General features: G+C 46.4%; 1 protein-coding gene across 5 annotated transcripts; it reads left to right on the top strand.

Annotated features, from left to right (window-relative positions):
- Positions 1–482: 482 nt before the first annotated feature.
- Positions 483–26,892, top strand: CAPN10 (calpain 10). 5 transcript variants are annotated; one of them, XM_077929641.1, is made up of 14 exons: positions 483–501; positions 4,002–4,090; positions 5,340–5,486; positions 8,847–8,978; positions 10,093–10,289; positions 12,389–12,606; positions 13,523–13,664; positions 14,672–14,838; positions 15,347–15,630; positions 16,330–16,532; positions 18,079–18,334; positions 18,886–19,091; positions 20,800–20,845; positions 25,091–26,892. In XM_077929641.1, exons 2-14 carry the CDS (start codon positions 4,088–4,090, stop codon positions 25,118–25,120), a joined length of 2,031 nt encoding a protein of 676 aa, XP_077785767.1. In that variant the 5' UTR covers positions 483–501; positions 4,002–4,087; the 3' UTR covers positions 25,121–26,892. The 5 variants fall into 5 exon arrangements, with proteins under 5 accessions (XP_077785767.1, XP_077785765.1, XP_077785768.1 ...); XM_077929639.1 differs by lacking the exon at positions 483–501 and adding an exon at positions 510–648; XM_077929642.1 differs by lacking the exon at positions 483–501 and adding an exon at positions 510–648 and having other exon boundaries at positions 5,283–5,486.
- Positions 26,893–27,612: the final 720 nt, after the last annotated feature.

Raw genomic sequence — 27,612 nt, 5'->3', positions numbered from 1 at the left:
AGTCATGCAATTAAGTGAGAGGCGAGGCGGGTGCAAATAAACAACTGGAATGTTAAGATTTATCTTGCCAGCAGATTTTTATTTTTTTAAAAAAAACCTAACAAGCTGTGGTCTGCACTGCAAGGACAGCAAACATTGCAGAAGACGAGGGAGCCCAGTTTTTGAATTCAAGGCACCCAGATTTTGTTACGCGCCGGAACAGATGCGGGTTAATAACCGGGAGGTTCCATTTCCGTGCGCTACTAACCATTCCTCTTATTTGGCACTCTGTGCCAGAGCTTGAGTTACTGTTTTTAGAAAATGCACAGCTTGCCTACGCTCAAAGATCTGAAAGGAGAAAAAAACAACAACCCCGGGACAGTTTTGCACAGGCGAGAGGGAGGAAATACCCCAAGGGCATGCTGGGACGTGTAGTTTCTCCGGCTAGCAAGGCATGCTGGGAGCCTTGCAGCTCGTCGTCGCAGATGCATGATGGGAATAGTAGTTTTCTAGGCTACAAAGGTAGTGCACGGGGGTTTGTGTGTGTGTGTGTGTTTTTTGCACCGGGAACAAGGGGGTTTTGCCATTGGTCGTGGCTGCATCGTGTGCTTCGGACCTTCCTTTGGGTTGGCTGGAGAGAGGAGATCTCCGCTGCGATCTGGCTGAAAGGTGGGACCGGGGATGATGGATGCAGAGCGCGCTGTGCAAGGGGCGAAGGGGGCTGCTTGCTTGCTTGCACGACCATGCCTGCCTGCATGCAGAGTTGCTTTGCCATGGGAAGAGAGCAAGAGGGGCTTTGTTTGCTAGGGCAAGGGGAGGAAGCGGAAGCTGGTGTGTGGCCAAGGTAGGGCTGCCCCAGGCATGGCTTTGCCTTGATTCCAGGCGGGGAACCTGGCATTCGCTGCCATCCAGAAATGGAGGTGGCCATTTGCTTGAATAGCGTTAAAAGGGGGTGCGCAAACGGCCGCGATCGGGCAGGGCACCGAGCGAGCCTCCATGTTCCGAGGCACTGTACCTGTGACTCACAGGTGCTGGGCGCGCAAAACAGGGGAGGCCCGGCTTGCTGGGCAGATCCTGAAAGACTGGGATGGACAGGCCTTCGGTGTAGTCCAGGGTGGGGGGTTTCTGCTTGGAATGGCGATGCAATGCAACACAGAACAAGGCGCCTGGGCTTTTTAGTTGTTGTGGAAATTATCATCATGCCCTGAAGTGGGTTGCTGCCTTCCTCTCTCTTTTTTTCCTGATTAAAGTTCAGCCTGTTGCACAGCAGCTGAAAGCACAGATTTAGAAGATGGGGCTGGGGGGGATGGCATGCATTGTGCTGGCTTGGGGTGTTGCACCACCGGGCCCTGGGAAGCCATGAAGCACACCGGGTGACCTGTCACTGGCTCCCAACCTAACCTTGCCTCACAGGGTTGTTGTGAGGGTGAAATGGGGAAGGGGAGAATCAAGGAGACTGCCATGGGATCCCTGGAGGAAAGGTAGGATAGAAATAAAGAAATAGCTTGGATCTGCGGTGAGAAAGATGGGGATCGGGGCTGGATCAACCATGAATCAAAATAAGCGTCAAGAGAAGGGGGCCACCACAGCAATTTAAAGCCTCCTACATAAATGAAAAAAATTGCGTAATAAAAAGAATAATAATAATAATTTTATTTTTTATACCCCGCCCATCCATATACATACATGATGATAATAATAATAACAATAATAATAATAATAATAATAATAATAATAATAATAATAATAATAGATATTAATGTTATACATTAATCTTGGAAATACAACAAAATTAGAATCTGGCAACTGGCAAAGCGCCACTCAGTCCACTGAAGCTCACATGTTTCTTGGTCGTGTCGGCTGAATTAGACATATACGGAGGCATCAAAATCTAAAGCGCTTAGGGCCTCTAAAGGTCTCAATCCAGCCCTGAGGGGGGTAGGCTGACATGTCCACCGGTGTGGCCCCGCGTGCGTTTGTGGGGGACAAGGGACATGAGGTGTCGCTGGCTTTTGATGGCATGAAAGAACATGGTGTTGGCGATGCAACATCCATGTTGGTTGTGGTGAGTCTGGGGTTGCTGAAGGTGAAGATGCTCTGCTGCGCTTCTGATGTCGCTTTTGGGGGGGGGTCAGTTGTGTCCAAGGATGCCTGCGGTCGCATCCACACACCGTACATTTAAAGCGCAAGACTCCCCCCCCCAAGAAGCTTGGGAACTGTAATTTGCCCCCTCACAAGTGCCAGCGCCATCTCCAAACTACAGTTCCCAGGATTCTTTGGCATAGGCAAGTCATGTGCTTTAAATGTGTGGTGTGGGCGCAAAGACCCATAAATGGGTTTTTTTCTGTGGGGGCTATTGTGAGCATTTCATTGTTGCTTGGCATTGTGTGGGGAAGAAGTGTGAGCAGGGTTGTCTTGGCGATGAAGGGAGCGGCCTCTTCAAACTGCCTCCACACGAGAAGGGCTTATTTATTGTACAACATTTATATACCGCTTTACCTGACAGAAAACCCCTAAGCGATTTGCAAAGAGCAATCCAAAATATTCATTTAAAAATACAATTATTATTATTATTATTATTATTATTATTATCTGACAGGGGGTTGCCCGGGCTACTCTAGGCGGCTTCTGACAAATAATAAAACCACAGTAAAACGTCAAATATTAAAAACTTCCCTATACAGGCCTGCCTTCAGATGTCCTCTAAAAGTCAGATAGTTGTTTAATAATAATAAAAGGTCTAAATATAAAATTATAAAATATAAATAAACACTGCCCTTTAAAAATAATGATAGATAAATGAAAAGGCGGCATTCCTTTCCAAACACCTGATACATTTGTGCCGAGTCATGCAACAGCAAAAACAGAATTCTGGGAGCTGTAGTTTGTTAATGGTGCTGGTAAAGGTAAAGGGACCCCCGACCATTAGGTCCAGTCGTGACTGACTCTGGGGTTGCGGCGCTCATCTCGCTTTATTGGCCGAGGGAGCCGGTGTTTGTCCGCAGACATGGGTCATGTGGCCAGCATGACTAAGCCGCTTCTGGTGAACCAGAGCAGCGCACGGAAACGCCGTTTACCTTCCCGCCAGAGCGATACCTATTTATCTACTTGCACTTTGATGTGCTTTCGAACTGCTAGGTGGGCAGGAACAGGGACTGAGCAACGGGAGCTCACCCCGTCACGGGGATTCGAACCCCTGACCTTCTGATCGGCAAGTCCTAGGCTCTGTGGTTTAACCCAAAGCGCCACCCACGTCCCTTTATGGTGCTGTTAGGAGGCCCCTATTCCCCCTCATGGAGCTACAGTTTGCAGAGTGGTTTAACAACCAGCCCGTATTCCCATGGAACTCCGGAAATCGTAGCGCTTCCAAGGAAAGGAGGGTCTCCTTGCAACTCTCAGGACCTTTAACAAACTACAGTTCCCAGGATTCTTTTGGGGAAGCTATGATGGTTTAAAGCACAATACTGCTTTATATCTATACTGCCAATGGGGCTCTTTGCAAATAAATGGGAAAATGTTCATTTATTTTGCCATATCTCCCTATCCTGTTCTGACAATGCTGGCATCACCATCGCCGTCTCAGCCAGGGCCAACCTCATAAGAACAGCAAATTATATTTATATCGGGGGCAGAAATTTGGAGTTTCCGGTTACAGAGTTTTGATTCTGTTTGCTTTGCCTGAAAGGCCTGGAAAACCTCATTGTTTCTCACTCAGCTCCTCACTGTATAGAGCTGTGGTTCCCAACGTGGGGCACACACCCCACAGGGGGGCAATTTGATTTTTAAGGGAGGCAATTCGAGAATGAGTTTAGAACAAGTTAATGGCCTTTTAGGCTTCCTCCGCGTGAATAGGAGTTCCCTTTTTGAATAATAAGAATTATATGTCACGGGGGGGAGGGCATCAGGATTTTAGAGATGCTCAGGTGGGACACGGCCAAAAAAAGGTTGGGAATCACTAGTATCGAGTCTGGTTTTCCCCATGCAAACTGATTCCTTTCTCTGTACCCCCCCGATTTGTATAGACCCAGCTTATGGCTTCTTTAGGACGTATCCGCGGTTTCTGAATGAAGACTATTGCAGGTAAAGGGGACGGAAACAGAGAGCAGGCATGGTAAGTGACTTAACGTTCATTTCACGCCAGGGGGAGCAGGAGTCTGATTTTTCTTGGCTACCTATAGGGTAAGGAGAGCATTCGCTTCTGCTATTTTAGAGCATCTCTGGACTTGGTCCACAGACAGCGCAAAGTCATCCCCAAATGACGTTGCAGTTCTCTTCTCTAATATCCCTCCTTTAATGGACTCCCAAAAGTTTCTGGCAAGCCCACAAGTAAGTTGTGAGGGCAACAGCCTTCTCTTGCTCTCTGCCTCTTGAATCTTTTGTGCAAAGGTATACTGCCTTTGAAGCTGGAGGTTCCTTTTGACTGTCATGCCTAACCAGCCCAGGGATCTGATCAGTCCTGTTTCAAAGCTAGTGGCCATTCCCAGTGAGTTCTGTAAGTTAACTATGCCTTGCATGAAGAAGTCTTTCCTTTTATCTGACTCAAAACCTCCTGCCCAGTCCATTCTGTGATCCCGAGCTCTTGTATTAGAAAGGAGCCTCTTTTTGGGGGCCTACAGGACCGCTGCTCCCGATATGCCCCACGGAGGACCTTAAGGTCCATAAATAGCAATGCCCTAGAGGTCCCGGGCCCTAAGGAAGTCAGATTAGCCTCAACCAGAGCCAAGGTCTTCTCAGTGGTGGCTCCGGCCTGGTGGAACGCTCTGTCTCATGAGACCAGGGCCCTGCAGGATCTGATTTCTTTCCGCAGGGCCTGTAAGACAGAGTTGTTCCGCTTGGCCTTCAGCTTGGAATCAACTTGATCTCCTCCCCCTCTTTCCTCTTTCCTTTTTCCTTCTGTGATGGAACTCCTATTCGGGGACTTCCCTGGCTTTTTTCTGGCCCATGCAGGACCAGTCTGGAAAGTTGGCCTTGGTGAAGATTTGACGTTTTCATCCCCAAAAAGTTTTTGATTTGAGTTCCTACTGAAATGAGGCTGCATTTTAATGTTGTATTTTAATCTTGTTTTTAAGTTGTAATTTAATCAGTTGTTTTTATATTTGGTGTTAGCCGCCCTGAGCCCGGTCTTGGCTAGGGAGGGCAGGGTATAAATAAAAATTATTATTATTATTATTATTATTATTATTATTATTATTATTATTATTATGTCTTCTTTGCTTTCTCTCCTCTCCCACCACCCTTTCTTTTCTGACAGTGTGTATCTTTATAACTGTGGTCCCTTTCCCTCCTTTCTAACATGGTTGCAGGTGTAAACTGGAGTCCTGCAGCCTCTGACATTGATGCAAATATTTGCTGTTTCATAGAAGATGCTGGGAGACCGGGAGCCGTCGGATCTCAAGGGAGATCTTTACAAGGACCTCGCATTTCCGGCTAACGACGACTCTCTCTTTTTTAACTACTCGACTCCTCTGGCTCATTTCAGAGGGGAGATTTGTTGGCTGAGACCTCAGGTTTGTCTTGGGTCCTCCACACACCCTATTTATTGTGCTTTCGTGATGATTTGTGCTCAGGGCAGTTAAATGCAATCCCACTTTCAATACTGTTTGCATCGGCCAAGGTTTTGGAGTAGTCAAGCTGCTTCACTTCCAACCAGTGCATGTGCTGTAACTTCCAGGTGAAATCCAGTAACATTTCATACCACAAATGTCCTGGTTTATCCTTTGACCCGTTCCACATCTTTAAGCACTCGATTGTTTAGTGTGGCAACTCCTGCACGTTGGAACTCCCTGCCTCTTGAGATCAAGCAAGCAGGCTCCTTCACTGAGGCGTTCCCAAAGTAAAGGAAAGATTGAACTCTGATTAATAAGAATACACACAGAGGCTTGAACCAGCAAGACTCTGGGAAGGGTGCGTATAATAATCTCTCTCTGTGTGCCTCCAGCCCCTGGCCCAGGTCGTTTTATTCACAAAAGAACTTTTTTACAGAGTGTTCGTAAGAACCAATCAGATTTCTTCTGAGCATTTCAACAAACCCCATGTGGCGAAAAGTTAAACTACCAAAACTAATTAAGCATGGGGTAAATAAAAAAAAACTACAATGAGTGCATTTGGCAACCCCTGAGGTCATAAACAAGCAATACACATGATAAGAAGGATGGCCAGGAGGACAGCGATCATTATCACCTTGTGAAACCTGTTTCCTGGCCCTAAGATTAACATCCTAGGATTAACATATCAGAAAGGCTACTTCCAAGAAACTTGCCCACTGTCTTTGATGACCCAGGATGCCTGCCTGGCGAAGCAACTGGGTTGTGTACTGTGACTTGTCAAGAAAGAGAAATGGAACAGAGATGCAGAGGTGTGGATTGATCAAGAATCATATCAAAATAGTTCAAACCCAGTCAACGCAATGCTTTCATTGCTGACACAGATGGCTTACTCTATATTTGTTATAATTCCTCATAGCAATCCCACCTGATCACTACATTCACTGTACTCTTTTTGGTGCCTGCAAATAACATTCTTGTTTAGACAAGCCTACCCATCTGCTTAGGAAGTTGGGGCAATTTTAATCTGTTTTAGTAATAATAATAATAATAATAATTTACTATTTATACCCCGCCCATCTGGCTGAGTTTCCCCAGCCACTCTGGGCGGCTCCCAATCAAGTGTTAAAAACAGTACAGCGTTACATATTTAAAACTTCCCTGAACAGGGCTGCCTTAAGATGTCTTCTGAATGTCAGGTAATTATTTATCTCTTTGACATCTGATGGGAGGGCGTTACACAGGGCGGGCGCAGCTACCGAGAAGGCCCTCTGTCTGGTTCCCTGTAGCCTCACTTCTCGCAATGAGGGAACCGCCAGAAGGGTTTTTTTTTACTGTCAAGTGGTGTGTAATTTTTAAAATTAAATTAATTAATAAATAAAGTACATGCAAAACCCACCAGCCTATAGAGACCATTTGACTGATGTGGGGGTTTTTTAAAGCAAAATCCTAGTCACTAGTGAGTAGCCGAACAAATAACAAATTTACCGTATTTTTTGCTCTATAAGATGCACTTTCCCCCTCCTAAAAAGTAAGGGGAAATGTGTGTGCGTCTTATGGAGCGAATGCAGGCTGCGCAGCTATCCCAGAAGCCAGAACAGCAAGAGGGATTGCTGCTTTCGCTGCGCAGCGATCCCTCTTGCTGGTCTGGCTTCTGGGATTCAGAATATTCTTTTTCTTGTTTTCCTCCTCGAAAAACTAGGTGTGTCTTATGGTCTGGTGTGTCTTATAGAACGAAAAATACAGTAAGTTGTTGGGGTGTTTTTTTGTTTTTTGTTTTTTTTTAAATCATCCCAGGATGAGGACAAGAGTAAGGCTCTTAAGAGCAGCCATGGTGGATTTTAGTACTCCATGTGGTCAGACGGAGTGGGAACAAGGATGCAAGTCTGTTTGTCCTTGCCAATGTGGAGGGTCAGCTTCTGAAACAGGGAGCCTTTTCAATTGTAGGGAAGGATGCTTCCCAGGTGATTTAGAAATCATGTGAGGAGCCTCCATGGGTACAGCCGGTGTTTACCTCCAATGGTTTTTTGTTTTTTTGAAGGGTTGTTAACACACTCATCCCCACCCTCCTTCATTCCATTCTAATTGTGCAAATAGAATCCCAGATCAACCTCATTCCTGCTCCTGTGCTTCAAGTGAAAAGTTTGCAAAACCACGTTTTATTTTTAACAGGGCACCCCTGTCTTTATGCAGACATAAAGGTAAAGGACCTCTGACAGTTAAGTCCAGTCACAGGTGGCTCTGGGGTTGCGATGCTCATCTTGCTTTACAGGCCCAGGGAGCCGGCGTACAGCTTCCGGGTCATGTGGCCAGCATGACTAAGCCGCTTCTGGCGAACCAGAGCAGCGCACGGAAATGCCGTTTACCTTCCCACCGGAGTGGTACCTATTTATCTACTTGCACTTTGACGTGCTTTTGAACTGCTAGGTGGGCAGGAGCAGGGACCGAGCAACGGGAGCTCACCCCGTCGCGGGGATTCGAACCGCCGACCTTCTGATCGGCCTAGGCTCTGTGGTTTAACCCACAGCGCCACCCGTTTCCCTTACTATAAAAAAAAAATTCATGCACATTTGAAAAACAGTGGGGAAGCTGTACTAGGAAATGCAGGTTTGCTTGGGATGGGGCAAGCGGAGGTTATTTTGGTGCGAAACAATCGGCTCCTGTCTTAGCTGGTGGAAACTTACAGTACCATTTATTTCTCGCCCCAGAACTTCCTCCTTCATTCTTAAAACCTTAGGTTTATTTTCCACCTCTGTGCACAGCATCTGAGGGTTGATTTATGACCCATGACAGCAGCTGCCCATTTATAGATAATGAGTACCTGTATGATCACACCATTCCAGATTTTTCCAGAGCAGTGACTTGTTACACAATTGCCTCATGCTTAATTTGAGGAAAACATGTTCCTTAACTACCAAAAAACCAGCCCAAATTAATAATAAAATAATAAAATTACTTATATGCTTTAACTAATTCTGCAACTTTTCAAAATAGGTAGCAAGTGAATCGGGCAGGGAGCGGGGAGCACTGGCTTAGTCACAAATGATGAAGTACAGAACGTGCAATAGAATTATAGAATCGTAGAGTTCGAAGGGACCCTGGGGGTCATCTAGTCCAACCCCCAGCAGTTGCAGGAATCTCCACCACAGCATTCGTGACAGATGGCCATCCAGCTTCTGCTTAAAAACCTCCAAGGAATAGAACCAACCTGTTCTGTAAAACCACTCAAAGCAGAATCCCAGAGCCTTGCTGTTAAATCCTGAAATACAATTGGCTCTATAAAAAGTTAGCACTAAACTTGCACTGTCTCTTTCTCCCCACCAGGAGATATGTTCTACACCTCGATTATTTTCCGACAATCAATATGAGTGGCAAGTCAAGCAAGGGATGCTGGGAGACTGCTGGTTCCTGTGTGCCTGTGCCGCTTTGCAGAAGAGTAAATACTTGTTGGCCAAGGTACAGGACAGTGCTGCTTCTTTGATTGGGAGAGGATCCGTGTTCTTACAGTCTGGTTCTCTGCAGATGTTTTGAACTACAACTCCCACCAGCCCCAGCCAACATGATGAATGGTCAGGAATGATGGGAGTTTCAGTCCAAAACACTTGGAGGACAACAGATTGCGGATGTTTGACTCTCTATCTGTTCTGGCACCAGGAAGTCTAGCTTGGCACAGTGCCTCTGAAACGTAAGGTGCATTTTACTGCATTATTTTAATTTTATTTTATTTATTAATGTCACAATAAAAATATGAAATTTTTACATAGTAATACATATACATTATATTTATAAATTCACATTTTCACATTCCATTATGTACCAACATCTAGCCATTTCTTATTTGCTTCTTATTTCTTGCCCTGTGTCTTCCCTCCACCTGTGCATAACTTCCTTGTTATTATTTTATAACTTTGTTATTGTGATTGTATTTTTGTATCTTAATAATTAAACATACATTCTTATATATCTGTTTAACTTAACTTTGTGAAATCAGTTTATACAAATCAATAAATTCTTGTTGGTCATGTAGTCTTCTACGCATTTCCATTCCTGTTTGAGATTTTGATTAGATTGCATTCTAATTGTTGCCATCATTTTTGCTAATTCAATCATTTCAAAACATTTATGTTGCCAATCTTTCATTGATGGTACTTCTACATTTACTGCATTATTACCTGCTTGATTCAAAACAGGTCCTTTAAATCACTGCAAATCTCACCACTGATTCCCAGTCAGATTAAACTTCACATATTAAGCAGAAGTTTCTGTTTAGGAAATGAGAGGAAGAATGGATACGGATGTCTGGCCAAGGTGTGTTTGGAAGAGTAGAGAAGGGGCCATAAGTTACCAAAGCACTGCCCTGCTCCTTGTGCAATTTCCCCAGGTTGCACATATGCTTTTAAGATTTTTTCCTATAGCCATAAGGACTAGAATCTTGCTATGTTTTAAGAAGGCAGGAAGGAAAGGAGTCTTCGGGCGCCTGCACCCTCAAGCAGCGAGCCCACAGATGCGGAATGCAAAAGCCTTTGCCTGCTCCTGTTGCCTCTGACTTGCTCCTATTTTGTTCTCGCAGGTGATACCTCCGGGTCAGCCCAGCTGGAGAGATGAGAAATACAGAGGCTGTTTCACTTGCCGGGTCTGGCAATTTGGGCACTGGGTGGAGGTGACCATAGACGACCGCCTGCCTTGCCTGGGGGGCAAACTCTGCTTCTCGCAGTGCCAGACAGAAGATGTGTTTTGGCTCCCTCTCCTGGAAAAGGCCTATGCCAAGTACGTGTGGAGGGACTTGCCCTGGAGGGGATTGCAAACCGGGTGCCCGGCTGCACAGATGCACACAGCAATTTTCAAACAAGTCTTGGTTGCGCTGAGTGTTCCTTTTGTGTGTGATCTTCCACACATGGAAGTGGTCGGAAGAACCCTGAAGGGGCGTAAACATTTGAAAGCTTGCCTGGCTTCATTACTTTGACACCGGGAATTAATACAAAATGAGAGGATTTCCCTGATAATTCCCTAAGGGCAAACAGCTCATCTTTTAGGACTGACAATAAGTCCATTGTGTTGCCTTGTTCCTCTTTGGGCAGAGCCAAGTGACAGGCCAAACATTTGCCCTCTAGGGCTCAAAAGGTCTCCTTAACTTCTGGGAGAGAAACGAGCCCAGAAATCCCAGGAACTTAATTATAGGACGACAGTTCCTATTGTGACTTACCTGCTCCTTTTTCTTTTTTTTTTAATACAGTGGTACCTCGGGTTAAGTACTTAATTTGTTCCGGAGGTCTATTCTTAACTTGAAACTGTTCTTAACCTGAAGCACCACTTTAGCTAAGGGGGCCTCCCACTGCTGCTGCGCCGCCAGAGCACAATATCTGTTCTCATCCTGAAGCAAAGTTCTTAACCTGAAGCTCTATTTCTGGGTTAGCGGAGTCTGTAACCTGAAGCGTATGTAACCCGAGGTACCACTGTACATTTTTATTAATTTTTAACATATTAATTCCAACATTCATACAACATAACTTCTCATCCTATACAATATTTTTGGACTTCTGTCAATGCCTCTGATGATTTTCCATTATTTATCATATATTATACATTTCTTGGGACGCGGGTGGCGCTGTGGGTAAAACCTCAGCGCCTAGGACTTGCCGATCGCATGGTCGGCGGTTCGAATCCCCGCGGCGGGGTGAGCTCCCGTCGTTCGGTCCCAACTCCTGCCCACCTAGCAGTTCGAAAGCACCCTTAAGTGCAAGTAGATAAATAGGTACCGCTTTATAGCGGGAAGGTAAACGGCGTTTCCGTGTGCTGCTCTGGTGCAGGCTTGCCAGAGCAGCTTCGTCACGCTGGCCACGTGACCAGGAAGTGTCTTCGGACAGCGCTGGCTCCCGGCCTCTAGAGTGAGATGAGCACGCAACCCTAGAGTCTGTCAAGACTGGCTCGTACGGGCAGGGGTACCTTTACCTTTATACATTTCTTAATTTCATATTACCTTTAATACCCTTAACTAATAATTCTTCTCATTGTCTTTTTTGCTATATTTCAAATAATTCACCTTACAAAACTTCTTGCAAAGACTTACCTGCTACTCTTGATGGGGCTCTCCCAGTGGATAAAATCAAGAAAAATTATGCATTGTACAGTTTTAAAACAAGCCCCTGTTGAATTATGGGTTGTGGAATTGGCTTGTTAAACTGGCCAGGGTTTGTGATGAAACACCACTCTTGGTTCACACTCAAGAAGAAGCTAAGATTAGGAGGAACTGGAAGGAAATGCTGGCCCAGTCACTCTCCCAGCAGCATGGGAGTAACTTGGGTGGGGAGTGTTGGAGCCCAAGGCCTGGCTCAGCCTCATTCCCATTCCTGTATGCAGTACTAAACCACAGTTTAGTGTTATGTGCGGACATGGCCTGTGTGTCTTTTGCAGCCCTTGTTTTCTTTTCCAGAATTCCCCTTAGCTGTGCTTTCTGCATAGTGAGGACTGTGAATTTGTGGAAAAGTTAGTTACCTATTCAGATTTTTCTAAACAAAAATCTTTTCAGCAGGATTCTAGATGCTTTCCAAATCCGGTGCACTTATTTTTCTTCCTTACAAAAATACGTGTGGATGACATAGCGTTTTCCATTCGTGTGGATAATTTTGGCTGCTGGTGCCCAATGTATCAGAGTTGCCTGGTCTTGCAAAACACATCCGAAAGCTTCTAGCCACCAAAAATATTTAGTAGGCTTGACTCGCCTCAGTAACTCTGATACATTAGCCACTAATTGATGCACTAGCGGATTTCCCAAGGATTGGCAGGGACTTTACATGTTTTCACCAACTTCAGCTTTCTTTTGAAGTACTGGTATGATGTCCTGGAGTTTTTGTGTTTTCTCTCTCTAGGGTGCATGGATCTTACGAACAGCTCTGGGCAGGCCAGGTTGCTGACGCTCTCGTGGATCTGACAGGAGGCCTAGCGGAGAGGTGGTCCCTAAAAGACCCAGGTCGGAGCACAGAAAGGGAGAGGGCAGGCAAAGTTTTGGAGAAGGCGGTATTCAGGAGACTGATGAACTTGAAAGAGAAATGCGTGATGAGCTGCTCCGTCTTCAGCTCACGGCAAGGTAAACATGCAGCTCTTTAAAGCCTGTTCAGTCTCAGAATTTAGCTGGGCAAGAAGCCTGTGGATGACCAGGCCGCTTTCTGAAATGCGTCTGTTGTAAGCGGTTTTCATTTTCAAGGTTTTGACAATCACACCCTTGTATTTCATTGCTGAGGTGCAGTTAGCATTCGAAACCATAATCTAAAACACAGTTCAGTAACCAGAAGCGTAACTAAAACCATTAGCGATACGGTTATCCCAGTATAGTTACTCTGGCTGCACTGAAGTTTTCTGCAAATAAATAAGACTTTGAAATGATGCCTGGAGAAAGATAATAGGAAGGGGGTGTTGGCGAATGGCCCCCTCGGGAAAGGCTGACTCCTCTTCCCAGGCACTGGGGCCTGTTGCTGGTGATCTGCCCCTGGCTGGTCTTCGGTCAGTCCAGGGAGATCGGTAATAAGCGACACTCCCCTTTTGAGAGATGCACACTGCCTTTCCCCTTGCATGTCAGCAGAAGAAAGAAAAACAGTCTGAAAGTAGTCTAATCCATTCTACTTTATTCCTGGACTGTACACTGTACACAAGCTTGCACAAAGCATGTCTGCTCTCTCAGAAACCTCCGTACAACTCACTCACTCCCCCTTTGCAGCAACAACAGGAAGGTCTCAAGTTACACTGAGAACACAACCCTGAGAAGAGCGTTGAACATCCTGTCTCACACTCAGAAACATCAGATGAATCACATGGTGTAAACAATGAGCTGCTAGTTCGCAGCTGCTGAGCACTCATATCCCAGCAGGGGGTTCCATAAACTGGGAGCTGCCATTGCAAAGAGATGATGTTTGCATGTCTGTGGGGCATTTCTTCCCCTCTCCCCGGGGGGTGAAATGAATGCTGCTCATTTTTTAAACCACTGCTTGCCTTCTCCGCATGCCCAGGTACCAGCGAACTGGGGGAGTTCCATGCCTTCATCGTTGTGGACATGCAGGACCTCTCCAAAGTGTCCCGGAAGGAGATCATCCTGCTGCGGATCCGTAACCCTTGGGGAAGGCGTTGCTGGAAAGGGCCCTGGAGGGAGGGGTGAGTGGCTGTTCCACATGCCAGTTTCTTAAGGATGCTCCTGTGCCATGCTTTTGTCCCTGCGTGGGCCTTTCATCGGATGCCATTTGCAAACGCCATAAATGCTTATTCAGGTCTGTCCTCAAACCAGGAAGCGAGTTGCTTATAGGCCGTCTCTCAGGAAGGTGTCCAGGTGGGGAAGAGGACAGAGCCCCTTCCTCCACCTTAAGGACTTGTGGACAAGACGAACTTTCAGATGGCATACCTTGTCTTCTATACACCTCTTAAAACCACAGGAGCTGTAGTTCTCCATTTCACCCAGGAGCCCAACTTGCCAGCCCAGTTGGCATTCAGCATCCTTGGGCAGATGCCTGGGGACCATTGGTCTGGCTGGAGCCAACACTCTGCTTGCCCTGGCCTCTCTCTTGTAGGGTGTCTTGGAGGAGCCATTTTAATTTCCCTTCCCCAATGCCCTGGATGTAGCATTGGTCCTGGGGCATTGTGGGAAATTAAAACGGCAGCTTCCATATTAATTTCCCACTGTGCCTCAGAGTGACATTGCAGGGCTAGTTGAGGGGAAATTTCTATTTTGCTGTAGGGACTTAATCTTTTGTATTTCGTTAAAGTACCATGTCCAGTGTTTCCCAAGTTTGGGTCTCCAGCTGTTTTGGGACTACAAATCCCATCATCCCTGACCACTGTTCTTGCTAGCTGGGGATGATGGGAGTTGTAGTCCCAAAACAGCTGGAGGACCCAAGTTTGGGAAACACTGAACGACATTGTGAATAATGATAATAGTAATAATAAAAAATGTATCTATTATTATATTTATTCCCCATATCTCTCCCCCTCTCCATTTTATCTTCACAACAACCCTGTCAGGTAGATAAGGCTGAGATTGAGTGACTGGCCCAAAGTCACCCAGTGAGCTGAGCAGGGATTTGAACCCTGGTCTCCCAGGTCCTTGTCCGGCACTCTAACCCCCACACTGACATTCATTTTTGTCCTTGTTGCCTCTTGTTCTTCAGTGGTCCAGGGTGGAGCCAACTGGACCCTGTGGTTGCTGCAGAGCTGTTGTCCCAGATCCAGGAAGGAGAATTTTGGGTCGAAGAGGAGGAGTTCTTTGCGGAATTTGATGAGATCATAACCGGGTACCCGATTACTGAAGAAGGACAGCTTCAGAGCCTTTACACTGGTAGGAAAGCGATGCAGTCTCCCCTTGACCACTCAGTGATGCGATGTGTGCATACCGTATTTTTTGCTCTATAAGACGCACTTTCCCCCTCCTAAAAAGTAAGGGGAAATATGTGTGCGTCTTATGGAGCGAATGCAGGCTGCGCAGCTATCCCTAATGCCAGGAGAGCAAGAGGGATCGGTGCGCAGGGATAGCCGTGCGAAGCCTGAGCGCAGCGGGAGTGCTCCTCCCACTGTGCTCAGGAGGCTTCGCGTTGCTCTCCTGGCTTCACTTCGCTGGAGAGGTGCTGCACAGCTTTCTCTCTCTGTGCAGCGCCCCTTCAGCGAAGCTGGAGGAGAAATGGAAGGGGCTCTGTTTCTTCTGCCACTTCTCTGAAGGGGCGCTGAGCAGAGAGAGAGAGAATATTTTTTTTCTTGTTCTCCTCCTCTAAAACTAGGTGCATCTTATGGTCGGGTGCGTCTTATAGAGCGAAAAATACGGTATTCCCCCCCCCCATCTCTCCCCACAGACAGAGTGCTGAGCCACACGCAGAAACTGTACGGGTCCTGGGTGAGGGGCCAGTCCGCAGGCGGTTGCCGCAACAACAGCACCTTCCCCACGAACCCCAAGTTCTGGCTGAGGGTCTTTGAGCAGAGCGAGGTGTGCATTGCCCTCCTGCAGAAACACCGCAAGCACAGCACCGACTGGGCGGGCAGGATCCGCAACTGGCCCCGCTTAGTGGAAGCGGATCCCGCTTTAAACGATGGCATCCGAGGCAAAAATTACCACGCGGTGGGACTCCACATATGGAAGGTAACAAGCAGCTAGGGTGGGGATCTGGGCCGCCTCCTTATACAGAATGTTTCTTTTTTTAAAATACAATTATTTAGTTTTTCAGTTTAAAGTTTTACAGTCAATTATCCAACAACCAACAGAAAGACAAGATTCTCCTGAAATTCCCTCTTCCCCTTTGTGGGTCCTTTTGTTAACCATTTCCTCCTGCATCTTCTATAATAATCCAAAGCTTTTACATCTCCATTATATCCTAAATTCAACATTAAACTACAAGTGTTATTCCAATCCTACTAATGATGTTAGCTGTTTACAGTGGTTTTTAAGATAAATTATAAATTTTCCCCATTCCTTGTTAAAATTTTGGTCTTCCCGATTGCAAAAAAATGTTCAGAAACTGGAACACTCACATTCAGCAACTAAGCCATTCGAGATCCAAGGTACGACTGTAGTTTTATCTTGTGAACTGCCCTGAAATGTATGGGTGGTGGGCGGTATACAAATTTAATAAATAATAATACTGCTGAGCACAAAACCTGTTCTAAGGTCAGGTAATGGGGGCTTTCTTTGTATACATTGCAGTAGGTTTCTGGGGCAAAGCACAAACAGCTCTTTCCAGGGGACATGAATGCTTTTGTGTTCCTCCTCTGTGTTTGCCTTGACCACTTGTAGGACTTTGTAAGACCTCTGCAGCACTGCCATTGCTTTTCCACCCTCCAGGTCGAAAAGAAACAGTTCAGCCTCCCAAAGACGCTCTCTGCTCCTCCAGTCTCCAGCACCGTTTGCCACTCCTACAACCGAGAGGTGCACCTGCACTGTGACCTCCCTCCTGGCTATTACCTGGTCATCCCCAGCACCTTCCTGAACGATGCTGAGGGCAACTTCCTGCTTCGGGTCTTCTCCAGCGGAAGAATCTCCCTCAGGTGCATCCGAAAGAAAGGAAATGCAGCGTGGGGAGGGAGGGTGGTACATGAGTCCATCTAGCTCAGTTTTCCCAACTCTGGATGGCAGCATCTCTCCGCAGTTTCAGACACAAGTTCTGTCCTGGAGATGCTGAGGGTTGGGAAGCAGGTCCTGTGCCACCGAGCTTGGCAGTTGGTGTGAAACTGCGTCTTGAGATTTCCCACCCTCTGATTTACATAATGGTGGGCACTGTTACTGCAAGTGCTTTATCATAGAATTGTAGAGTTGGAAGGGACCCCAGGGGACATCTAGTCCAACCCCCAGCAATGCAGGAATCTCAACTAGTTCGTACATGACAGGCGGCCATCCAGCCTCTGCTTTAAATCCTCCGGAGATGGAGAGTCCGTGACCTTCTGAGGGAGACTGTTCCACTGTCAAGCAGCTCCTACTGTCAGAAAGTCCTTCCTGATGTTTAGTCGGAATCTCCTTTCCTGTAACTTGAATCCATCGGTTCGAGTCCTACCCTCCAAGACAGGAGAAAACAAGCTTGCCCCATCTTCTGTGTGACAGATACTTGAAGAGGGCGATCATATCTCCTCTCAGTCTCCTCTTTCCCAGGTTAAACATGCCCAGCTCCCCCAACAAGAGGACAAACCTCCTCCCATAGGAGTTGTTCGACAGTGGAACTGACTCCCTCAGCAGTTTGTGGGGTTCACGGTTCGCTGGAGGTTTTCAAAGTAGAGGTTAGATGGCCATCCATCAGGGATTTTTCAGCTGTGATTCCTGCATTGCAGGAGGTTGAACTAAAAGCTCTTGGGGTCCCTTCTGACTCTACAGTTCTATGAAAAGCCACTAAGAGGTTCCAAGAGAACCAGGAGGTGGTCCATGCCCCACTGCAGGTCATCAAGCAGTGCGGTTCCCCCTCCAAGATCAGGTCTTAAGCCAGGTTGGAGTGGGCAGGAGCAGGCTATAAATTTATTTTAGAGAAGCATAACATGTCCAGATGAATCTCAATTTAAGGGATCACATATGGGTTTGGTGACCCAGGTTCTTCTTCTTCTTTGGCGATCCCTTGTAGCCGAATAAGATTGTCTTCTATAAACACAGTTTTTAACAGTGAGTCTGTGAGTGACTGTGGAGCCCAATTCTGCATCCACATGTCCTTCCACAGTTGGGACATAGGTTTCCGGGTAGGAGTTGACCATGGGGAAGCCAAGCATGCCTTCCTCTTCGCACGTTTCTTCCTTGCGTCCTGAATTCGAGTGTCTTCAAAGCCCATGACACCTTTGGTCAAGGCTGTTCTCCAACTGCAGCACTCGCAGGCCAGAGTTTCCCAGTTGTCGGTGTTTATACTACATTTTTTTAGATTTGCCTCAAGAGAGTCTTTGAACCTCTTTTGTTGTCCACCAGCATTACGCTTTCCATTTTCTGACCAATGGGGGTTGACCTTTTAACGCAGAACCACCATGATGGGTTCTGTGGTCTAGAAGTGCCCTTTGTTAACCCTACTTCTCTCCCTTCTCTCCCCCATCTCTTTTCTTTGGCCTCCTCACCTTGCCTTTGCAGTGAGATAAAACTCCCGTCGCCCGACAACGCCATCCGCGAAGAGCTCCCGGGGGGCGAGTGGGACACAGCCCGGCTGGAGGGCTGCTGGAGGAAAGGGCAGAACGCCGGCGGCAGCCGCAACTTCCCGTCCTTCCACACCAACCCCTGCTTCCCTTTCTCTGTCCCCGCCGGCGTGGGGCAGAGCAGCATCAAGATTGCCCTCCGCCAGCACTGCCCAGATAACAAGTGCCGCCCAATAGGGTTTCACATTTTCCAGGTAGGAAACCTCAAGGACCTACTCTCCCCATATGAACTGACCGGGTCCTGCATTCATCTTCTGAGGCCCTTCTTCGTGTGCCTCCTTCACCTGAGGTCCAGATGGTGGCAACCCAAGAACAGGCCTTTTCTGCCGTGGCTAACCGTGATTAAGAACCCACACCATGGTTGGAGCTTCCATAAGTACAACCGATAAACCATGGTTTGGAACTGCTTCTCTCTCTGCTTCTGTGTCTTTGTCTTTGTCTCTCTCTCCTATCTTCTTGGGACTGTCCCTCATCAGTTCAGTTCCTTCCTGAGGCAGACCGGTACCCTCAAATGTGGTTTATCAGCCATCTTTGAATTTGGGCATAAAAGCAAACTGTGGTTAGCGCAAGCTGTGACTTGCAAGCTCCTTCAAACCCCAGTTTCAGATGCTGGTTTCTTGGCCTGAAACAAACCATGGTTTGTGGGCAGACTTCGGTTTTGTGTTACAATTGAGCCCAGCCATTGACTTAAGGGAGTCGATATCTGAAGGTCACAGCCTTCTTAACAGCCTGCAATCCTTTTTAGGTCCCCAGCGACAACAACAACGTGAAAATGCCTTCGTCTTCCTTCCTGCACTTGGAGCCAGTGGTTAGTTGTGTGCCCCATTGCTACTCGCAGGAAGTAAGCCAGCTGTGCCGCCTCTCTTCAGGGAATTACGCCATTGTTCCTTCTACGTATTTGCCAGATACAGAAGGCAGCTTCACGGTGATCGTAGCTACCAAAATAGACAGGTAAAGCCATGTTTGCTTCTGTTAGATCAGTGTTCCCGAACCTGTTGCCTCCCGGATGTTTGGAACGATCAATTCCCATTAGCTCCAGCACGATGAGAGTTGGAGTGTCAAAATATCTGGAGAGCACCAGGTTCAGAATACAGTGGTACCTTGGTTCTCGAACGGCTTAGTTGTCGAACAAATCAGCTCACGAACGCCGCAAACCCGGAAGGAAGTGTTTCTGCGGCTTCCAATTGAGTACAGGAAGCTCCTGCAGCCAATTGGAAGCCATGCCTTGGTTTCTGAACGGTTTCAGGAGTCGAACGGACTCCCAGAATGGATTAAGTTTGAGAACCAAGGTACCACATGGATATCTTTGCAAAACAGGCCTGGGCACCTGCCTTGTCTTGTCTCCCCCCGTTTTGGCTGGGGAGTCCTGTTCTTTGAGAGTCCTGTTCTAGGAACTGATCCACACTACAAATATAAACCAATTTTTCACTACTAGGTTTTTAAAAGTAATTTTAATAACATAACAAAATGCACAAAATGCCACGTACACCAATGAACAATCCGTAGTAATAAATAATAAAAACATAATACCATATTTTTCTGTGTATAAGACGCCTCCTATTTTGGGGGACTCCAAATTAAGAAAACACCCCTCAGCACTACCCGTGTATAAAAAAAAAAAAAGATGAGCTCCAATTTTAAACCTAATTTTTTGGTTAAAAAAACCTAGTCTTATACATGGAAAAATACGGTATATTTGACTTCCTTTAAGTAATGTCTTCTTTTGAAATGTGTTCTCTCGTTCTTATTTTTTATATTTATATTTAACTTTGCCACATTTTATAGTTGTCCTCCTTTGTAATGTTGTATTTTGAAATCTGTGCGCTCTGGCTTCCGTCACGGTGTTCTGTTGCGCCAGAAGTCCTGCTGGCCACATGACCTGGAAAGCTGTGGACAAACACCAGCTCCCTTGGCCTTAAAGCGAGATGAGCGCCACACCCCATAGTCGCCTTTGACTGGACTTAACCGTCCAGAGCTCCCTTTACCTTACCTATTTTGAAATCTTTAAGATAATATTTTATTGATGCCAGTGGTGCCAGTGTAAGCACTGTAAAAAATAGATAAATATTTCCCATTCTCAACAGAAATTGCCATTTGTAGCTCATGTTTTCGTTAGCCCCTCTAATGGCAAAGTCGGGTGGTGAGTGTTGGCAAGGTGTGAAGCAAAAGAAGCAGCAGCATTGAATGTTAGAACGATGTTGGAATGAAGTTAAGTGGTTTTAGCAGCAATGTTATAAAGGTGTATGTAAAAATGGATTGCTAATAGATGTGAATCTAAAGTTATAATATATCAAGACAAAGGATTAAGATAAAAACAAAGAGGGAAAGGATTTGCTGAATTAACTAATTGAACTGGAATGCAAAAAAGGGAGGTGTGAGGAGGTGAGGGAAACAAGTAAATGAAAGACAAGATATGGAAAGACTGATTTGTTTTTAATTGTTCTTTATTTTTCTGCTTTTTGTATTTTCTTTTTTCTTTTTCTTATCTCTTTTTTCTTATTGTAATTTTGTTTGAAACTTTAATAAATATCATTTTTTTAAAAAAAGCAGCAGCAGCAGCAAAAAATGGCTCCTTCAGGAGATCTCTGAAGCTGTTGGTTAGTGATGTAGGACTGGCCCTACATTGTATTTTGCAATAGTAATATCTTCTTTTACACAGGAAGAGCATTCGGAGCAAGGAGACCTTGGGGCAAAGGCTGCAAGAGGCAAGTGACACTTTTTAAAACCAGTTCATGTTAAATTAATTGTGTTTTTAATTGCATTTTTAAAGCGCTGAAATTCTCACCTTGGCACAGGAGGCAGCCGCTTAGAGCAGCATCAGGCCATCCTGGTGCCTTCCAGCTGTTTTTGACTACAACTCCCATCAGCCCCAGATAGGGGGGCTTCAGGTTGGCTGAGGCTGACTTAGGGCACGCCCTGATTCCAAGAGCGGACAGTGACTTGTAGGCTTGTCTGGGCTCTCCTCCTCGAGGCTCCTCCCATCAGTGTCAGTCTCTGCCCCTCTCCTCTCTTCCTGCCTCGTGCGGAGGGAAGGGCCATAGCTCAGTGTAGAGCATCTGCTGTGCATGTGCAGAGCGCCCCAGCTTCCAACCCCAGTGGCATTGCCGGGTAGGCCTGGGCTGGAGAGCAGAGCTGCTGCCAGTCAGTGTAGACAATACTGAGGTATCCGCGGACCATGGGTCTGGCTCAGTGAGACACCTCAGTGGTGCTGGAAGATTCCTATCCAGATTCTTGGAAAGAGAGCTGTTACCCATCAGAATGGAGTTCAGCCTTCCCCAGTCTGGTGCCATCCAGACATTATATTTATTTCATAAAATTTATACACTGATTGATTTTTGTACAAAAAACAAAACATCAAAGTGGTTTACGAGTGGGTTGTTTTTTTGATTTTGATTGTGTATTTTGTGGTTTTATATTTTGATTTTATTCTGTGAACCGCCCTGAGACCTCTGGGTATAGGGAGGTATATAAATTCAATTAATAATAATAATAATAATAGTACTACAATGGTACCTCTGGTTGCGAACGGGATCCGTTCCGGAGGCCCGTTCGCAACATGAAAGGAATGCAACCCACATCTGCACACGCGCGGGTTGTGATTCGCCGCTTCTGCGCATGCGCGTGATGTCATTTTGCGCATCTGCGTGAGCGGCGAAACCCGGAAGTAACCCTTTCCGGTACTTCCGGATCGCCATGGGACGCAACATGAAAACACGTAACCTGAAGCAAACGTAACAAGAGGTATTACTGTAATAATAATAAGAATAATACCTTTCTCTTTTAATGCACTGCACTGGCTGCCAATTAGTTTCCGGGCCCAGTTCAAAGTGCTGGTTTTGACCTGCAAAGCCTTAAATGGCTCAGGACTGCAATACCTCAAGGACCACTTCTCCCCGTATAAACCAGCCCGGACCCTGAGATCACCCTCTGGGGTCCTCCTTCGTGTGCCTCCCTGAATAACCCAGAGGGACCTTCTGCCTCAGCTGACTCTGGGCACCCTGTTACTGCAGATGTGGCTCCCAGGGGTGCCCTTCTCCCCTGCCCTTGTACTTCCTGGGCACGTCCAGACTGTCGTTCTTTTTGGGTGGGATTCCAGCACACACAGGCAAATTCAAATTGGGCAACTGTAGCTGACTGTGCAGTCCCAAGAGAAACATTGTGCAATAAGGAAATGCAAAGGAGAGTGCAGGGCCACTTGCTTGCTTTGAGGCAACACCATCTAACCTTCCCACAAACAGTAGCCAATGTCCTTCAAAAGCCAGTGTTGCCTAGTCTCCCTGCAAACAAATCAGGGTGAATACTGAACAGGCAGACTGTCTGGAAGAGACCTTGGAAGCAGACTCTTCTGGACCTTTCAAGCGCTCTGAAAAATTACCACTGGAGTAGCTCGGAAAACAACGTGAATGAGAGGAAAGGAGAAATGCAGTGGCAGGTGATGCCTTCTGCCTGACTCGGCCCAGTATACCTGAAGGAGCATCTCCACCCCCATCGTTCTGCCCGGACACTGAGGTCCAGCGCCGAGGGCCTTTTGGCGGTTCCCTCCCTGCGAGAAGCCAAGTTACAGGGAACCAGGCAGAGGGCCTTCTTGGTGGTGGCACCTGCCCTGTGGAACGCCCTCCCACCAGATGTCAAAGGGAACAACAACTACCAGACTTTTAGAAGACATCTGAAGGCAGCCCTGTTTAGGGAAGCTTTTAATGTTTAATAGACTATTGTATTTTAATATTCTGTTGGAAGCCACCCAGAGTGGCTGGGGAAACCCAGCCAGATGGGCGGGTTATAAATAATAAATTATTATTATTATGAACAAGCCTGCCCAGGGGTTGGATCAGGCCAAACTGCCACCTCTTTTCAAGTTATCATAGGATTGCATATTTGGAAGGGACCCTGAGGAGCGCCTAGTCCCATACGGGGATTGAACCTGTGACCTTGGCATTATCAGCACCATGCTCTAACCAACTGAGCTATCCTTTCTATTTCCCAATGAAGTTATAAGGAGCTCGAAAGAGCCCTTTGGGTTGGCATTGCTATTTTGACCCAAAATCCCAGAGAAAATCTAACAGCAAAACACTCCAGGCACCCCATATTTGTTCTGCCCCCCCCCCCCGATCTTCCTACTATATAAAAAAGGGGAATGCAATCTCCAAATGGGATCCTGCTGCATGTCTTCTTGAGAGTCCCGAATTTACAAGCCACCCTAGTACTAATTTGCTGGTCTGTGAGGTGCTTTGGTCATGTTAAGCTGACTTTGTAAAACGAAGGGATGGGGAACCCGTGGCCCTCCAGATGTTGAGGGACTCCAGCTCCCATCAGCCCTTGCAACCAGCAGAGCCAAGAGGCCGGGGACGGTAGAAGTTTTAATTCAGCAACATCTGGAGAACCACAAACCCCTCATCCCTGCTTTAAAAGCATTAACATCCCTTCCAGTTGTGCTCTTACAGCTTTTGTTGCCTATGTGCATAGATTTCTCAGAACAATAAAAAGGCTTTTAAAATCACTCCTGAAAATAGCCATTTAAATAAGTTGCCAGCAGTTGTGATTTATGAGTTGGATGAGCAAGGCAGAGAGTAGCCAGGTATAACATCCGAAGGCAGCGGAGAGGCTTTTTAAAGCCTTGCTGGCCTCACAACAACTCTGTGAGGTAGGTCAGTGTTATTATATGGCAGATGTGTTACTCAGAGCCAGACAGCCAAATCTCCCTCCTGTGTGGACAGTTCTTACTTGGCTTGTTTTTAAATCACCATGGAGAAGCCTTAGCAGAGCCAAGAAACACAGACCTAGAATATCCCTTTTTAAAGTTTATTTCTACAGAGCAACCTTCGTAATTTTCCAAACACGCTTGTGCAGGCCAGAATTCTTGTGGGGGTCAGTTGAGTGCAAGTTAGACACACACAAATATTCAAAAGTAGTTCCTTAATGCCACGCACTGTCTCTCCAGAGTACTGGTTGTCTCCTGTTTGGACTACTGCGATGTGACTCCATGTGGGGCTACCTTTGAAGGTGCCTCAGAAATCACAACTAATCCAGAATGCGGTTGCCAGACTGGTGACTGGGAGTGGGCGCCAGGACCATATAACACCAGTCCTGAAAGACCTACATTGGCTTCCAGTACGTTTCTGAGCATAATTCAAATTGTAGGTGCTGACCTTTAAAGCCCCAAACGGCCTTGGCCTAGTATATCTGAAGGAGCATCTTCACCTCCATTGTTCCAGCGCCAAGGGCCTTCTGGTGGTTCCCTTACTGAGAGAAGCGAGGTTACAGGAAAGCAGGCAGAGGGCCTTCTCGGTGGTGGCGCCCTCCCATCAGATGGGAGATAAATAACTACGCAACTTGTAGAAGACATTTAAAGGCAACCCCGTGTTGAAAAGTGTTTTATTATGCTTTTATATGTGTTGGAAGCCACCCAGAGTGGCTGGAGCAACCCAGCCGGATGGGTGGAATATAAATATTAAGCACTCCCCAACTCCTAACATTATAAATCTAGCATCAACAAACAATGCAAGTCTTCCCCAAGACATACAACACAACTTGGATGATCAAGTCAGCTAAGTGGGCACACATCTTACCCCTCCCAGAGAGGTTTGGGATGTTATTGAATGATGCAGCCCTGGTAGCTGTGAGCTCAGGTGTGTTGCTTCATAGACAAGCTAAAATCTGCTTTAAAAGGCCCTTAGCACCTGATTCAGACTCCCGCCCTAGAAGCACACCTCTCTCTAACTAGCATCCGTGTACTGAAAGCCTTCTCTGGACATATCAGGAGGACTAGGCACTCTGCTTGTTTATAAGAGTGCAGCTTCTCTGAATTCCATGCCATTCGTGTCGGACATCTTGACTGTGTGGATTTCTCCTTCGGACTCTTTCTTGAAGGCTTTGGGTGGGAGTCCACAAAACAGCAGTTTTCTGTTTTTGTTTCCAACAGCGTGCATGTTTGTTTTTCTTTCCTTCTGCAGGTCTCCTTCAAAGCTGTGATGAAAATGTAATTTGGAATTGGCACACCCAGCAAGGGAGGAAGTGGCGGGCGCCTTGGGAAGGGCAACGCTGTTTTTGCTTTAACCTGACGGAAGTTGGGCCCAACTGGGTTTTTCCCCCAGGCAGAGTCGCATCTGGTCCTCTTAGTCACCCTCTCTTTAAAATCAAACGGAACGACATCTCACCTCCATTTCCTCTTCTGTTTGTTTGTTTCAAATACCCCCATATGAACTGTGTCGAGATCCATGGACTTTGCTCGTTGTATTTCGTTCAGTGCCCTCTAAATATCGGCGGAAAGGCACCGCTGTGCATGTGCTGTGTTCAAATCTGTTCTGATTCTGTGGTGGTGAGACTTTTGCCCTGTGTGTGTGTGTATGTGTGTGTGTTCCTAGTGGAAGTCGGTTTCTCGGAGCCCAAACCGTTAACCAAGTAAGCTTTGGAAACAGATAGAAGGGGAAGGAGGCCAGGAGGAAGCAGACAGGAAATGCTACCCTCCTTTCAGGAAGGAAGTTTTTAAAAAGATGGCGGTATTGCAGCCAGCGATGCTTTCCACATATGCAAGACGCCACTCGCAGCTGGGTGCAGCGTCTTAGGTGCTTGACAATCCCCCCCCCCACTGTATTGGCTGCCCCAAACGAGGTGTAAATGCAGGAGATGGCTGACATTATTTTATCTGAGGCATTTCTATCTTGCTCTCCATTAAAACACGCAAGACAAAAAATAAAACCAGATTTATATAGTAATAATTAATAATATATGGAACCAGTATCGCCTCGAGACAATAACCGTGAAGGGGTCCAGTGAGTGAGCAGCCTGCCTGTCTCCACCTGTGAACAGTTAACCGAAGGGTGGAAAAAATCCGTTTCTAAACCTATTTGTCTTCAGCCCACAAAGGCAGGTTGGCTGTTGGGCAGACTTGCTCAAAACTGCTTGGGAAAACCATCCCCGTAGCAAACCTCTCATCCTATCCCTTAGTGGCTTAGTCCTTCACGGTCAAGGCTCCCCCCAAAAAATGAGTATTGCGTGGAGGGCGATAAGAGGACAGGACTCAGGAGGTATAACAGCTCTGTCTAAACTGGATTCCTCTCCCAGCTCCATAGAATAGAGTTGCAAGGGTCATCTAGCCCAACCCCATGCTTCTGTTTCTGCCTCGTTGGATTCCCATTCCTTTTTCTCAATTTCCCACTGCGCTCTTCCATCGCATTCCAACGTTCATTTTTTCAGGCCCTCCGCCTCCTGATTTCGGTGATTCCCTCCACTTGATCATCTCCACCTTGGCCAGGATCTGGGGAGGCATGAAGGAAAAACCTCCCAATAATCCTGGCTGGAATTTCCTGCCTTAGTTAGCCGCATAGGTGAGCCTTTTGGTGGGGCTGAACTTGCAGCAGCTGGGCTGCAGTTCCCCCAGAACGTCTTATTTATTTATTTAAGTTATTTAAACAGTTGTGTTTATCTGGTTGGGGAGATTCTAAGGAGCTTCTTTCAGGAGAATGTGAGCTGGAGAAGCGAGAATAATCCCCTTTGTAATAAGGCATTGGTTTGAAACTCTTTGCGGGGAGGAAATCGCACGTGACGGATTTAAGAAGAGCTATAATTTTAAAATTATTAGTTGGGGAGAGTTATGCCTCTATAGTTCAAACTGATCTTTTTCCAGATTTCCTTGGAAACCATTTCTTAAGTGAGATTTTAAAATATTGTATTTTTTTTTAATAAATGAGGTCGTCGGTGAAACGTCTTTTGAAAATAATATATTAAAATGTTAAATGGCATTCCGTTCACACGAGCTTTTTTGGGGAGTTGTGTTCTTTTATACTGTGGTGCTTTTTCATGATGATGCTTTGCCGGTTGTGTGTGTGTGTGTGTTGAAAACGGTAAGGAAAATGGAAAATGGCCTCATTTTTCTCTGCTATAGAAAACTCTTCCAGGCATCTGTGTTGCCCACTAGACTTTGCAACTGTTACATTTTCAATTTGTCTGCCCCATTTGGATAAAGGAAATTGACAGGCCTGTACAGGAAACAGAATGAGGCATCTAAAAAAAAAATATTACCTGCCTGGGATTGCAGAGCAGCTTTTCTAAAAGCAAAGGCAATGATTTTCTTTGTAGTGGCAATCACTCCCTATATCCCTTTTGTTGCTTTGCTCCAACATGCTACCACGGGAAACTAGGAAAAGCAGAGCAAGCTTGGAGACCAGGGAGTGCCTGTATGTATTTGTATATATGTATGTGTGTATATGCAATCTCCTTTTCCTTCCCTGTTAGTGGGAAAGGGTGGGTGGGAAGATCCTGGAGGTAAGAGATGGTATCTCTCCTAATTGGATTGTCAATATGCACAGTACCCAGCCCTGCATGGTTTATTTGGCGCCTCCTTGCAGTCATTGGTGCGGTCTGGTTATAACCGTTTAGCTACAGAGAAATGCAAACACTTACATTTCCAGGTTGCTGTCTACAAAACGACACAGGAAGCAGCATGGAATTAAGCGTGGCAGGTGTTCAAAACCTG

Source organism: Podarcis muralis, chromosome 6 (assembly GCF_964188315.1).
Source record: "Podarcis muralis chromosome 6, rPodMur119.hap1.1, whole genome shotgun sequence".
Lineage (NCBI taxonomy): Eukaryota > Metazoa > Chordata > Lepidosauria > Squamata > Lacertidae > Podarcis > Podarcis muralis.
The sequence above is the reverse complement of the archived record's forward strand: the minus strand, read 5'-3'. Positions and strand labels throughout refer to the sequence as shown.